The sequence below is a fragment of the Chanodichthys erythropterus genome, chromosome 5 (genome assembly GCF_024489055.1).
Source record: "Chanodichthys erythropterus isolate Z2021 chromosome 5, ASM2448905v1, whole genome shotgun sequence".
Classification (NCBI taxonomy): Eukaryota; Metazoa; Chordata; class Actinopteri; order Cypriniformes; family Xenocyprididae; genus Chanodichthys; species Chanodichthys erythropterus.
Window position 1 is genome coordinate 11829786 of NC_090225.1, and position 15818 is coordinate 11845603.

The 15818-nt window shown below is 38.0% G+C and overlaps 2 protein-coding genes across 6 annotated transcripts in view; one reads left to right on the forward strand and one right to left on the reverse strand.

The window, feature by feature from the left end:
* abcg8 (ATP-binding cassette, sub-family G (WHITE), member 8) overlaps positions 1–15818 on the forward strand; it is a 45264-nt gene that overhangs the window by 15079 nt on the left and 14367 nt on the right. The window lies entirely within an intron of this gene.
* lrpprc (leucine-rich pentatricopeptide repeat containing) overlaps positions 1–15818 on the reverse strand; it is a 66733-nt gene that overhangs the window by 2608 nt on the left and 48307 nt on the right. Inside the window, exons 29-37 of the mRNA XM_067386083.1 lie at positions 15538–15703; positions 14412–14538; positions 11030–11118; positions 10706–10907; positions 6048–6178; positions 5421–5536; positions 2951–3025; positions 2724–2808; positions 152–294 (exon numbers count right to left, since the gene is read on the reverse strand). Of these exons, the coding sequence (XP_067242184.1) occupies positions 152–294; positions 2724–2808; positions 2951–3025; positions 5421–5536; positions 6048–6178; positions 10706–10907; positions 11030–11118; positions 14412–14538; positions 15538–15703 (1134 nt within the window). The remainder of the gene's footprint in view (positions 1–151; positions 295–2723; positions 2809–2950; positions 3026–5420; positions 5537–6047; positions 6179–10705; positions 10908–11029; positions 11119–14411; positions 14539–15537; positions 15704–15818) is intronic.

Here is a 15818-nt window from a genome sequence, read left to right on the forward strand (position 1 = left end):
GGGATGTTCAATTTTTAAAACATTTAAAAAATGTTTTTTAAACATTTCAAATCGACTTGGTTTAAATAATTCTTGTATTTAAGAGAGAAAAAAAATGCCCTAAAATTACATATTCAATATGTATTAAGTGTTAATGCATGTGGATGATTACCGGGGGCTCTTGGAAGGGAAGAGTTTCTCCAGCTTCCCTGTATAGTAGCGCCAGTCTTTTGAGCGTTAACTCATCAGCCGTCACCCCCTCAGCCTGCATGCGTTCATACAGAGCCTTCGCTGAGCTGAGGTCCTTATCCAAACCTGTTAAGGGTGAGGCAGAAAAACAGCTATGTTAAACAACCAATTTTTCATTCTGCTCATATCAGGCCTCATGAAATAGTGATGCTGCTGAGGTCTCTAAGTACTGAAACATGTCAAAGTTCTCACGGTAGGATGGCTAAAGTAGCCCCTCATTAGGGAACATGTGTTTGTATTAGCGAACGTGCCTCCTGTGAGTCAGTCAATGTGTTCCGCTTGCTGCATTTTTAATTGGTAGACTATTAACTGGCTAGCTTTGCTGTGTGCCAAAACAGTGGGGTGACTCAAACAGGCCAGTGAGATGAGCACAGACCTAATGCCATTGTCCACCAGATGAAGCATGTAGCTTTTAACAGTGATCATGTTAAAAATAAAACACTACTCAATGAGAGGCAGAACAACATGTGCTGCTCCAAGTGAGTACAGACACAGTAGTACTAATTTGTTTCTTAAAGTGTTAGTTCACCCAAAAATGAAAATGATGTCATTAATTACTCACCCTCATGTCGTTCCACATCCGTAAGACCTTCGTTCATCTTCAGAACACAAATGAAGATATTTTTGATGAAATCCGGGAGGCATCTGACTCCTCCATAGACAGCAATTTATCCACTACTTTCAAGGCCCAGAAAGGAACTAAAGACATTGTTAAAATAGTCCACATGACTGCAGTGGTTCAACCTTAATGTTATGAAGTGATGAGAATATTATATGATGTGAAAATAATGACTTTATTTAACAATATCCTCCTCTTCTGTGTCATTCTCCTACACGGTTTATGTTCAGCGTCAGAACGGTGACTCATTATTGGCCGGCTCCTGCGTCAGCATCACATGCATGCGTCGTGCTGCTCACGTGAACAGCGTCAGCCAATAATGAGTCGCCGTTCTGACATTGAACCTGGAAACGCTAAATGTAAACAGCGTATGAGAGAATGACAAAGAACAGAAGATATTGTTGAATAAAGTTATATTTGTTTTGTTATTTTGCACACAATAAGTATTCTTGTCGCTTCATAAAATGAAGGTTGAACCACTGTAGTCATGTGGACTTTTTTAACGATGTCTTTAGTACCTTTCAGGGCTTTGAAAGTGTTAATTATCTTGCTGTCTATGGACAAGTCATATACCTCTCAGATTTCATCAAAAATATCTTAATTTGTGTTCTGAAGATGAACGAAGGTCTTACGGGTCTGGAACTACATAATGGTGAGTAATTAATGATAGAATTTTCATTTTTGGGTAAACTAACCCTTTAAGTTGTGGTCGCATTTACTTTTGTTCATTTTCACAGGCGAAATTCAGTTATTTCATGACTGGTTCAAATTAGTCACACGGATTTGCCGTGTTAACGAACAGAAAGCTGTTTGGTTTTAAAATGATTTCTGTGCTTCATACATTGACATTCGCTATAGACAACAGACCACTTTGCCCATTAAATTTCACTAATGTGACTGCCTATTTAGATGACATCTGTACAAGAACATACATATATACATAGATAGAAGGATAGATAGAAGGATAGATAGAAGGATAGATAGAAGGATAGATAGAAGGATAGATAGATAGATAGATAGATAGATAGATAGATAGATAGATAGATAGATAGATAGATAGATAGATAGATAGATAGATAGATAGAAGGATAGATAGATAGGATAGATAGATAGATAGATAGGATAGATAGAAGGATAGACAGATAGAACGATAGATAGAACGATAGATAGAACGATAGATAGAACGATAGATAGAACGATAGATAGAACGATAGATAGATAGATAGAACGATAGATAGATAGAACGATAGATAGATAGATAGAACGATAGATAGATAGAACGATATAGATAGATAGATAGATAGATAGATAGATAGACAGACAGACAGACAGACAGACAGACAGACAGATAGACAGACACTACCGCGTCAGCAAGATTTTATTCTTACTAAGGCTGCATTTAATTGATCAAAAAAAAAGAAAAAAGATATATTATGAAATATTACAATTGAACAACTGTTTTCTGTTCTAATATTTTAAAATGCAATTTATTTCTATGTTGACAGATTCATTTTCTGCATCATTACTCCAGTCTTCAGTGTCACATGATCCTTCAGAAATCATTCTAATATGCTGATCTGCTGCTTAAGAAACGTTTCATCTTATCAGCTGAAAACAGTTCTAAATATTTTTGTGGAAACGGGAACTTTTTTTCAGGACTCTTTGATGAACAGAAAGTTCAAAAGAACATTTATTTGAATATTATGTAACATTATAAATGTGTTTACTGTTATTTTTGATCAATTTAATGTGCTCCTGCTTAATGAAAGTATCAAGTTCTTTAAAAAAAAAAAAAAAAAATCTTACTGACCCCATACTTTTGAACAGCAGTGTATATCAAACTGGAAATTAGTTTTGATACAAATGGTGGTCTTACTGTAACATTTAATCAGGTGTGAATAGATATTCTCCTTCTCTGTGAAGTCAGGAATCAGCTCAGTCAGAGTCTTGATTTTATCAGCCTATACAGGAAGGAAAATAGAGTGCATCTTTATTCACAATCTGTGTGACACCGATATTGTGCTTAATTTTGTGGAATAACTATGTGCATACATTTCATGAACGTTTAGAGCATGAAGGCTAGAACAAACTGGGTTTGTTTACCTGTCCCGGCTGCTGAGCCGCTCGTAGCATGTATGTGAACATTACGTCCTTCTGCTCGTTGACAGCCGCACAACGCTAAAGCAAAGAAGCACAAGAGACCTTAAAAACTCTCAACACAAACATTTACCGCATATGATTAGGTGTGTGTTTACATGCACGCACAGCATCTGCCCTTGAGCAAAACATAACCCTGGGTATAAAAACAACTGCTCGCATTTCCTGTATGCACACAGCATGCAGTTAAAAGAAGGCATGGAGGTGTGTGTAACAGCATGATGGGAGTATGTGTTTTTGAATGTATCCATCTTTCATTACATCCTTTAGCACTCAGTGCAGCGCTCTATAGTTGAGGGTTAATTATACAGCTAATAAGGGAGTCAGGCAAATAACCACTTATTTCTTTATGAAAATTAAAATGTACAGTGTCTGCCCAATTTAAAGTACAATTATCTACACTTAGCCGTATAAAGGCTTTGAATTGCATCGGCGTGCTCCTGGGCTTTCAAGCACCGGTGTGCAATTTTCACACTATTTAATCAGGACAATATAACACAAGTTAAATGAAGGCACAGTGAATTCTGGAAGGGTAAACTGTGCTGTACAGAAACTGTAGGTCTTGAGAAGACTCCACAACCTTGAGCAGCTTTGTCACAAAGGAGGAAGTTAGCAGGTACGAAGAAATCAGGCCTTTTTAATTTGCTATTCAAGTTACATGCATTTGTGGCATAATAGCAATTTTATAAATCATGTTATAGACATTTACGATGTCTCAAACGAGAATTGTGAAGCCTGTATTATAAAGCACTTAAATGTGCTGCATGTGTTATTTGAGCTGTAAAGTTCTCAAAAATTTCCAGTCCGTCCATTTTTTCCATTTCCAATTGTTGCAGAGAGTTGAAAACTGGATTACATAGTTTTAGTTAGTTATAGGTTAAAACAAGGTTTGAAGGGACAGTTCACAAAAAAATTAAAACTGTCATTTACTCACCCAAAACTGTAAAACTTTTTTTTTTCATAAGTTAAACAAATAAAGATATTTATGAATCCTGAGAGATTTCTTTTCTTCCATTGAAACTATGACCTTTTTGAAGCTTGAAAGCTTTGGTTACATAAAGACATTGTAACACTAATGGATATTTAAATATGGGTAACAGCAATTTCACCATACTTGCTTGATGCACGAGAACAAACCTCACGCAGTTTGTTCTCGCACATCAAGCGAGCACGTTTTAGCTTCCATTTACCATATTTGTTGAGCTCAATGTGCTGTATGTGTGTGGATCAATCTTTTTATGTTAATGAAAGCCCAAATTAAATCTGTTCATCATTTAAGACTTGGATTAAACCTTTTTTTTTTTTCTTTATGACCTCTTTTTAAAACATGAAACTTCTTCCTGGAATGGATTTTCAATGGAGGGTCAGAAATCTCTCAGATTTCATTAAAAAATATCTTAATTTGTGCTTCCAAGATGAACAAAATTCTTATGGGTTTGGAATGACATGAATGTGATTTTTGGATAAACTATGATTTTAAGCCTTGTCAAAACATTAAAATACACTTCAACCACATTTAAGCCTAGCCCCCTTTACTTCCATTGCAGACTCTTTACTCTAACCACAATTTTTCCCTTTGTTGTAAATAATTTTCTGTCACCCTCAAGATTATACCACAAACTCTGATATAGTAAAGATTCATTTGTATTTAACCCAGTTAATGTCTGAGATGCTTTGAAAAAGTCTGAATCATCCTGTCTTGTGTGTGTCGGTATGTGTCTTTTGAAACTGCTGGACTGCCCTGCGCTTTCTCTGGGTTCAGCGACAATGAGGTCACATTACAAGCCAATCGTGAAGGCTGTGCGTTTCTCTTGCATCTGCTGAATTAAAAGCCAAGGGGACTGGGAGGCTTTTAACAGGCTGCTATATTAAAATGAACGGAGGCTGAGGTGAGCAGAGTGCCTTCACGACAATCAGAGCAATTAAAACTGCAGCCCAGCAGCTTCACTCCTGAGAGTTACTCTCTGATGCGATTCACAACACCTACATCACGACGAACAAGACCGAACCGAACATGCTGATCTAAGACAAAAAAAAAAAAAAATCATCTTTTGATATTTAGCATTCCATCTCAGGGACACTGTGAAGCTAAGCTTCCTGTTATTTCGACATCTCTAAGGATTTTACTCACTCCTGGGTTTAGTGGTACCTTAATGCAGCCATTTTGTTCCTCAACTCACTAAAGTGCTTTTTGAAAAAGGGAGGAAAGATCTTGTACAAGAGGATCTAAGCAAGTAAAAACGACTGAATGATTAAAATATGAGACAGCAAGAGGTCAAAAAGAGCAGCGTTCACTTGAGTTGGAATTGTGGTTAGCAACAGGGTCAGCTAGTTTCAATACCAACTCAAATTAGATTCAGCAATTTAGCAAGGTCACAGAGTCCTTATGCACATCTTGGTTTGTGAGAGACGGTACCTGCTGGAGGAACTTTGCCTCTTCTGTCCTGCCCATGTCCAAGTAAATCAGGAAGAGGTCTGTAGCGGCTCTGTAGGAGGCAAAGTGATTGCAAAGCCTTTCTGCCATGGCACTCACTGGACATAAAGAGAGATGTCAATCAATCACATGCTTACACGGTGATTACTATGTTACAACACATCAGTGGGTGCTCTAATGTTTCTCCAAACCAGAAACTCACAAACAAGAGCTAGAAGTCAGTTTAGAAGTACTCAAATAACTCACTGTGTATCAGTAGTTCTCAACCTTTTTCTACAGCCTGTGATCCAATCAATTCCTAAATGACCAAAACTGGTCCTGCTCCTCATTTTTTTCTCATTCAAATCATTTCAATCGGATATATCAAAATAGGGGAGAAAACTTGCTTGCAATTTCCATTTCATGATTTTAACTAGGGGTATCAAAAAAAAAAAAAAAAAAATTAAATAATGAAAACTATAGAGATTTTGAGAAGAACTGTATGTTCTTCAATAAAAACTGTTGTTGATGGGACAGATTAAAACAGGAATTATAAACACTTTTTTGGAAGTTGAGGTCCCCTGGTTGAGAACCACTGATATAGATGAAGAGGTGGTGTGTGGGTCTCACATTTATCTAGTGCAGCGTCATTGTTCGCTTCTAGAACTTTGCGGAAGACAAAAGAAATACTGGTGTTCTGATTCTCTGTGTTCTGTGGGTAAACGGACTCCAACAGCTCCACCGCACTGTCAATGTCCCCACTGCAGAGGGAAAAAGGAGAGTTCATAGTGTTAGAGATTTAAACAAACCCCTTTATAGACCAAGAAACACCCCATCAGGTTTCTTAGGGACTTTATATATTAAATAATTTTATGTGTAATATAATATATATATATATATATATATATATATAATATATATATATATATATATTATATGCAGTTTACAACCACAGAGACTGCATGTGAGATTTAACAGCGCTGACACCCATCGTTCATAGCTTAAAGGGTTAGTTCACCCAAAAATGAAAATTCTGTCATTTATTACTTACCCTCATGCCATTCCACACCCATAAGACCTTCGTTAATCTTCGGAACACAAATTAAGATATTTTTGTTGAAATCCGATAGCTCCGTGAGGCCTCTATAGGGAGCAATGACACTTCCTCTCTCAAGATCCATAAAGGCACTAAAAACATATTTAAATCAGTTCATGTGAGTACAGTGGTTCAATATTAATATTATAAAGCGACGAGAATATTTTTGATGCGCCAAAAAACAAAAACAAAATAACGACTTATTTAGTGATGGCCAATTTTAAAACATTGCTTCATGAAGCATCGGAGCAAAAATGAATCAGTGTGTCGAATCATGATTCAGATCGCGTGTTAAACTGCCAAATGGCTGAAATCACGTGACTTTGGCGCTCCGAACAGCAGATTCGACATACTGATTCATTATGCTCTGAATCTTCCCGAAGCAGTGTTTTGAAATCGGCCATCACTAAATAAGTCGTTTTTTAGGTTTTTTTTGGCGCACCAAAACTATTCTCGTCGCTTTATAATTGCTCCCTATGGAGGCCTCACTGAGCCATCGGATTTCAACAAAAATCTTAATTTGTGTTCCGAAGATTAACAAAGGTCTTACGGGTGTGGAACAACATGAGGGTAAGTAATAAATGAGAGAATTTTCATTTTTGGGTGAACTAGCCCTTTAAATACTTTTTTTATGAACACTGTAAAGAGCTTCTCCATGTTGACCACCAATGGGCGGCAACCATGTCATAAATTCATCATCTTCCAGCCACTTTTGTTGGAGTGAACCGGCCGGAGGCAATTACTAAACTGGATCCACATGTCCATCACACCAATATACATATTTTGTGATATAATTAATATAAGCCCTTATAATTAATACCTAAGTATATAAACATATTATTAATTATAAGTATTTAAATATACGTATAATAAGTATATTCAAATTTTTGGTCAAAACTATCTAAAAAATTTTAATGTAGGAATAAAACTGAATTATTTTTAATGCAATTTAAGGCTCTAATTTTCACAAAATTCACTTAATGACTTTTCAATCCCCCACAGAAACTTTTTAAATATATACCTTTGGTCCTAACTCCAAGTATTTAATTCATACTCAACTAGTTTTAGGATTATTCTTCCTGAATGAACAAGAAAACATACTTTTACAGTTCAAACTAAAAGGCAGGCAGAAAAAAGCAAGCCATGGGAAAATTTCCATTCCATTTCCGCCTCCCCTCCATCCCCCAACTTTCATTTACAGAACAGTAAGTGCATAAAACTTTCATTGACCACATTAATATTCCCAGCCCAGCCATCGATTGTCATTCTTCGCCATTCCCAAAGTCTTGAGACATTGTAGGACAGCGGAAGAGCAAAGCGTTCCTCACGGCTGATTGGGCAGCTTCCCCGTTCACACAGCTTCATCCTGTCGGGGTGAACTCTGACCCCCGGGCGGACATAAGCAACAGTGACACGTTTGCTGTATGCAGCTGAGCCAAGCTGACTGGTTAAGAGGCAAGATAGGGGCTCCGGAAGCCGGGCACCACATTAGTATGGCCCATTGTGAATTATTCACACTACACAGTCATAGCCATCACAGCAGATTTGAGCCTTTAATAATAATGGGGGAAGAGGGGTGAAGAGGATGGAGGAAAGGTAAGATGAAAGAACAGGAATATGAAATTGAGGTGGAAGAAAAGGCCATATGAGCGGGCGGTCCTTTGTTACACAACAAACCTTTGATGACACCAATTTAGTCAAGGTCAAACCACTAAAAGGTCACATTTCATGGTATTTACAGAAACAAGGGTGCTTTATTGTTCTTTTCATGCATTTGTTTTCACAAAAATAACTAAGAAAAGTTTGTGTGGGTAGAATCTAATCTCACCCGCCAGACAGTCTGCTAGTGTTCCCTTTGTTAGAAACATTGAGCATGTAGTTCAAAGTTTCTCAGATAACAATACAATGCAATCAATTTTTTGTCATAGTCAATCACAGTCTTAACCTCTATGTCATCTGTGTTCCTCCAGCTGCAAGGTGTGTGGTGCCAGTTTTTGCTGCATTTAGTTTTACGAACATGTGCATCCAGTTTAAAAACATCTGAACGAATGCTCATCTCAAGTACTGTAAGCCTTGCTTTAATAGCCAAGCCAACGAATAAGGAGATCTTTGAGTCTTGTAGCTACATACAGATTTTGGTGCATGGCATTGCTGCTGTGATGACAGGGTGTTGTAGGTGGTTGCCTCCACAAGTGTATCAATATATCAATATATTCTGGTCATTAGATGTGGTTCATGTCCCAATTTACAGGGTTCCAACACCTTTTGACCAATGAATTGCAATCGTTTTTCAATTGACTAGTCAAGTTGTTTAGAATTACTGGATGAGAATTTAAAAAAAAATCCTAAAATTTTTTGGTACCTTGAAAACTGTCCATGTCTTTTAAAGATTTTGTTTACTTGCATGTGCTTTCTGTGAAAATCAGCCTGAATTTAAAACCTCCCAGATATTTTTTAGCTTTTCTATGGTATTTTATATTACAATAATATTTCACAATATTACAGTTTTTACTGTATTTTTGGTTGACTAAATGCAGCCTTGGTGAGCATAAAAGGCTTCTTTCCAAAACATTAAAACATTTTTTTACAGATCCCACACTTTTTAACAGTAGAGTAAAAGCCCGTTCACACAATGAACAATAACTATAACGATAACACTAATGCACGACATCATTCTGTTTCTTCTAAGTGTGATGTAATTTTGTCATCTGCCATTTTGAATACTCAAGCGCTTTAAAGCAGAATGGATTCTGATTGGTTGTCGATATTTTTATTAATCATCAACTATTCTTTTATATTTAGAACAAGTTTTAGAACAATATCTTTATGGTTACCTTTATAGTTATCATTCTTGGTGTGAACGGGCCTTGAAGGGTTAGTTCGCCCAAAAATGGAATTTATGTAATTTATTACTCACCCTCATGTCGTTCTACACCCATAAGACCTTCGTGACTTTGGCAGTTTGATACCTGAACCAAACCACTGATTCGAAACAAAAGATTTGTAAAGCTTCGAAGCAGTGTTTTGAAATCAGCCAGCACTAGATATTGTTATTATTCGTCGCTTCATAATATTAAGGTTGAACCACTGTACTCACATGAACTATTTTAGGGTGTGTTCACACTTGTAGTTGGGTTCGTTTGGTTCATTTGGTCCGGACCAAAAAAGAAAAAAAAAAACACATTTAGTCCTGGTCCGATTAGCGTTCAGATTGGCAATTTTATCACCGAACCAAAAGATGCTGAACCTAAAGGCATTGGGATACATTCACAACCTGATTGGTCAGATTTTATGACGTATTGCCTATTTTGAGACGGAACTTACCAAACAATGCTGTGTGCTGAGGTAAATGCGGTCGTTGTGTGTGCGTAGCCTGCATGTGATGGTATTTTGGCCAGCTGGGAACTCGTTAAGAGCTTATAAAATGTGTAAAGTAGTCAAAACAGCGGCGGGAATTCAGCCGTCACACACACAAGCGATCTGCTGCGTGGAGACACGCGTCTGATGCCAGTGATGGGCAAACTCGCGACAATGACGAGAAAAACTGATATGAGGATTCTGTCCTTTTTAGGGTCTCATCTTCCTGTTTTTGGTTCGTTTACATGTCTTTGGTCTATGTTGCATTCATATATCATTAGAACCGCACCAGAGTTCGTTTGGAAGCGGACCGAGACCTTTTCAGCGGTCTCGGCCCCTTTGTTTGGTGCGCACCAGGGTTCGGATGGCAGCGTTCACACAAGCTCAAATGAACCGCACTAACAGCAATGGCATCAGGGTTTGTTTTAATCAAACCAAACATGCCAAGTGTGAATGCACCCTTAAATATGTTTTTAGTAGGTTTCTGGGCATCTGGAAGTGTTAATTATCTTGCTGGCAATGGAGGCCTCACTGAGCCATCGAATTTAATCAAAAATATCTTAATTTGTGTTCTGAAGATGAACAAAGGTCTTACTGGTGTAGAACAACATGAGAGTGAGTAATTAATGACAGGATTTTCATTTTTGGGTGAACTAACACTTTAAAGATTATGAATATTTCAACATATTTCACCATGTGAGGTATTCCATCCATGTCCAGATTACAAACAGTGAAGAACAAGTTGTGATCACTTGAGGTAACTTCTAAACACCTTTATGATCAATAATAGTGATGCTTGCCTTAGCAAAACAAAACAAAACAAAAAAAACCTTACTTTTTAATATGAGCGAGAGCAGTATTGTTGACAAATAACATGCTGGACAGCTTGACGGAGCCTAAAGTCTTCACCAAGGCCTCCACTCCCTGGATGTCCTGTGTGTTTCCCTCACTAGCGAGACCCTGAACCAGTCGAGTGATGGCCAACTGACTGGGCACCTGGTCAGCCTGTAACATGCCCTTAAAAATCTCCATGGCATCTGTGAGCAGGGACAGATCATGTGGCCAGGTTTAATAAAACAAAGCCCAGGAAAAAACCTAGACAATCCACAGTATTCATCACGAATTGCTGAACAGAGAACAAATCAACTTTTGTACTCACCTTTCATCTGGCATCTCTTCACTTGAGAGATGATGAGTAGGTTGTTGGCAATGTCACTTAAACTGAACCTAGGAATATGATCAGCAGCACTGAGAAGACAAAAGGAAGATGGGGACTGGTTGAACAACTGTAATTTGTGAAATAGCTAAGTGTTTTGTAGGATCAGCTGTATTTATGAATAATACACAATGTTGTTGTAAGCATGTTGATGCTGAGAGCCATTTCTTCACTGGTCAGCCTAAAATTGTGTGCATGCAAGTGTGTGAGACTGAACAAATCCAACAAATCTCGATCCACTCTCCCCGTTCATGTTCCCCTCCTCCGTCACTTAAACCTCAATCAAAGTCTTCTTTTTTTATTACCCTCACTGGCCAGATTAATCCAGCCGTCCAATTGAGCATCAGCCGCCGCTCCTTATCTCCACGGCGACCGGCCAACAGCCGCTCACACAGCAGATTGGCCCAGCGACCATAGTCAGAGTTACTCTTATCAATCCTAAGAAAATCCATGTGTCCTTCTCCTTACTCTCGTCTAGTCCTCTTAAGTGCTGGACAATCCCATCCCTCGCTTCTCTGCTCCATTCCAAATCCCCTTAATCTGTCCTTAAAGCACCCCGCTAGGCCAAGACCAATGTCCTGCCAAACATCTGCTTGGAGTCCACCACACACATATGCACACCTTCTAAGCAATAAACACACTACGTATGATTTCTGAAGGATCATGTGACATTAAAGACTGGAGTAATGAAGTGATGGCTGCTGAACATTCAGCTTTGAATTTTTCAATTTTTAAAATATATTAAAACAGAAAAGTCATATTTCAAAAATGTTCCAACTATGTCACTTATGAGTTCTTATTTTAGTTAAGATCCCAAATTCAGTATCTCAGAAAATTAGAATATTGTAAAAAGGTACAATATTGAAGACACCTGGTGCCACACTCTAATCAGCTAATTAACTCAAAACACCTGCAAAGGCCTTTAAATGGTCTCTCAGTCTAGTTCTGTAGGCTACACAATCATGGGGAAGACTGCTGACTTGACAGTTGTCCAAAAGACGACCATTGACACCTTGCACAATGAGGGCAAGACACAAAAGGTCATTGCAAAACAGGCTGGCTGTTCACAGTGCTCTGTGTCTAAGCACATTAATAGAGATGCAAAGAGAGGGAAAAGATGTGGTAGAAAAAAAAAAGTGTACAAGCAATAGGGATAACCGCACCCTGGAGAGGATCGTGAAACAAAACCCATTCAAAAATGTGGGGGAGATTAAAAAAAGAGTGGACTGCAGTTGGAGTCAGTGCTTCAAGAACCACTACGCACAGACGTATGCAAGACATGGGTTTCAGCTGTCGTATTTCTTGTCAAGCCACTCTTGAACAACAGACAGCGTCAGAAGCGTCTCGCCTGGGCTAAAGACAAAAAGGACTGGACTGCTGCTGAGTGGTCCAAAGTTATGTTCTCTGATGAAAGTAAATTTTGCATTTCCTTTGGAAATCAGGGTCCCAGAGTCTGGAGGAAGAGAGGAGAGGCACACAATCCACGTTGCATGAGGTCCAGTGTAAAGTTTCCACAGTCAGTGATGGTTTGAGGTGCCATGTCATCTGCTGGTGTTGGTCCACTGTGTTTTCTGAAGTCCAAGGTCAACGCAGACGTATACCAGGAAGTTTTAGAGCACTTCATGCTTTCTGCTGCTGACCAACTTTATGGAGATGCAGATTTCATTTTCCAACAGGACTTGGCAGCTGCACACAGTGCCAAAGCTACCAGTACCTGGTTTAAGGACCATGGTATCCCTGTTCTTAACTGGCCAGCAAACTCGCCTGACCTTAACCTCATAGAAAATCTATGGGGTATTGTGAAGAGGAAGATATTGCGATATGCCAGACCCAACGATGCAGAAGAGCTGAAGGCCACTATCAGAGCAACCTGGGCTCTCATAACACCTGAGCAGTGCCACAGACTGATCAACTCCATGCCATGCCGCATTGCTGCAGTAATTCAGGCAAAATGAGCCCCAACTAAGTATTGAGTGCTGTACATGCTCATACTTTTCATGTTCATACTTTTCAGTTAGCCAAGATTTCTAAAAATCCTTTTTTTGTATTGGTCTTAAGTAATATTCAAATTTTCTGATACACTGATTTTGGGATTTTCCTTAGTTGTCAGTTATAATCAAGGATCAGATATAAATCATTAAAAGAAATAAACATCTGAAATATATCAGTCTGTGTGTAATGAATGAATATAATACACAAGTTTCACTTTTTGAATGGAATTAGTGAAATAAATGAACTTTTTGATGATATTCTAATTATATGACCAACACCTGTATGTTAGGCTGCTGTCACTTTAAGATCTTACACACGGATCCATTATTCTGTTACACGTGCTTTCTTTCTCAACTGTTTATGTTCACTTAAAACATAACTCACTGTGTTTACATGAATACTTGCCAAAACCAGCATTTTGACCTTATTTTGTGTGTATTTCAACTCAATTTAGTACAGAGAGGTGGCTTTATGTGCGCGCACTTTGGGTGTGAGCAAAAAATCTGCAAGAATGAGTAAAATTATGTACAATACGCACAGTCCCGCATTTGGCGGGTGTTAATGTCAAGCCCTGTTTACATGACAACTTGTAATTGAAGATAGACATTTATCTTTGGGTAGGCAGAATATTATTACTCCGGAATATTATACATTATCTGTATCGCAAAAGCTTCTTAAGTATTGAGGTTTCAAGTACTTTTGCAACATCAAATGCTTTAGTGTAATATAGTGGGAGATAATGTTATGTGCATGCAATACAAGTTCATGAATAGGGTCAGTCAAAACACACTGCTATGGCTATGGTGTGCATAGCCTGGTACAAAGATGTTTCTGAATGCTTCTTGAAATCACACATTAGATTATAGGGGAGATGGATTTCTTTCATGAGGACATAACATCAGATGTATAATGCAACCCAGTAAACCTTCAGAGCTTTATGGATAATTTATGGATAAATCAAAGATCACCAGCGCAAACACTAATACAACACAAAGATCTATTACTAATCTGCAAAGGACTGTCATTTTTGCATCCTGACAAGCTCTTCTGAGAACCCAGAGATAATCTGGTAACGTTGAAAGGGCTTAAACGATAAGATTGCTCGCTTTGCATGTGTGTACATGTGTGTATATGTGTGTGTTTGACTAGAAGGAGCTTATCATCATTATTAATCAGTTTCAACTCAAGAAGATTTTCTTATTCTGCAAAAACGGGTACAATGGCTAGGGTCTGTGACCTTAAAACCTGTAATTTTGCAACCTGCAATTTGAACATCTTTGCCATGCAAATTTAAAGATATTGGATGCGATGCGACCCCCATAGACAGACTTACATGTTCTTGACAGCGATGGCATCCTCTATGTCACCTTTGGCCAGGAGGGCTTTGATGAGGGTATCATATGCAGCAGGGCCGAGCACGATTCTCCTGCTATCTGCTTCCTTCAGGATGGCATAGGCCTCTAAGGATCAGAAACAAGAGTACACATAATCATCTAGGTCAGATGATTAAGAAAATCTGGAGACTGAAGCAATATAAACATGTAAAGATACAGTGACCGATTACGTGATAGATGACGTACTCAGATCACCAGAGATAATTCGACTTCATAACTCACAAATTGCGAGTTTATATCTTGCAATTCTGAATTCATAACTCAGAACAGTGAGTTTAGATCTTGTAATTCTGAGAAAAAAGTGAAAATTGCAAAATTATTTCTCAGAATTGCGACTATTTCTGAGAAACGAGAGTTTAGATCTTAGAATTATGAGTTTATTTCACAGAATTATGAGTTTATTTCACAGAATTGGGAGTTTATATCTTGCAATTTGGACTTTATAACTTGCAATTGCGAGTTTATATCACAATTCTGAGAAAAAAAGTAAGAATAGTGAAATAAAAAGGTGCAATCACCTTTTTTTATTTTTTATTCAGTGGCGGAAACAAGCTTCCATACATATGAGATAAGGTAAAACAGTGGAAACTATTAGAACTTGGCAAGGCGATTTACAGGCAAACAGAACAAAGCAATAACCTGTTTAGAGACAGGTATTGTTACCAAAATAAACAGTTTTGTGAACAGTCAATGCACAGCAAATACGATGCAATACAAACTAAGTTGATTTGTGTTTTATTACTTTTTGCTTGCAAACTGTTTTCGGTTCAAGGTTCATTTTTTGTGGCTTCAAGGTACTACGACACCTTCCTTTGCATATAAAATAGCCTGCCCTTCTTTCCTTTACTTACGAATATGACATAAAAACGCATAGATGAATGACATACGTTTCACCAGGAAATCTGTCCCAGAAATTCTAAAATATAAATAATTGTAGGCTTACCATAGTCATTTAGGGCTAAGCAAAAACAGATTTTGGAAGATGGTTTTATGATGTACACACTCATTATTTAAAATGTTAATTTTGAACAAAAAAGTTACAAAGTGTAGCTATAAAGAACAAACCTTGAACTTTGCCCCTCTTGCAAAGAGACAGGACTTTGAGTTTGTAGTCCTCAACTGTGGCCTCTTTAGAGGGTGAAGCAGTGACCTTTTTTCGAGGAGAAGCCGTGAGTCCAGATTCTTCCTCTAAGAATGTCTCAGGATGACCTTTAACCTCCTCAAACCACACCTACACATAAAACAGCCATATCAATGCACCATAATGCTTCCCTTAATTCTGGATATTAATTCAAGTTTAATTTAGTCAAGGTTTCCACCCCCTACAGTAATTATCAGCGAAACAG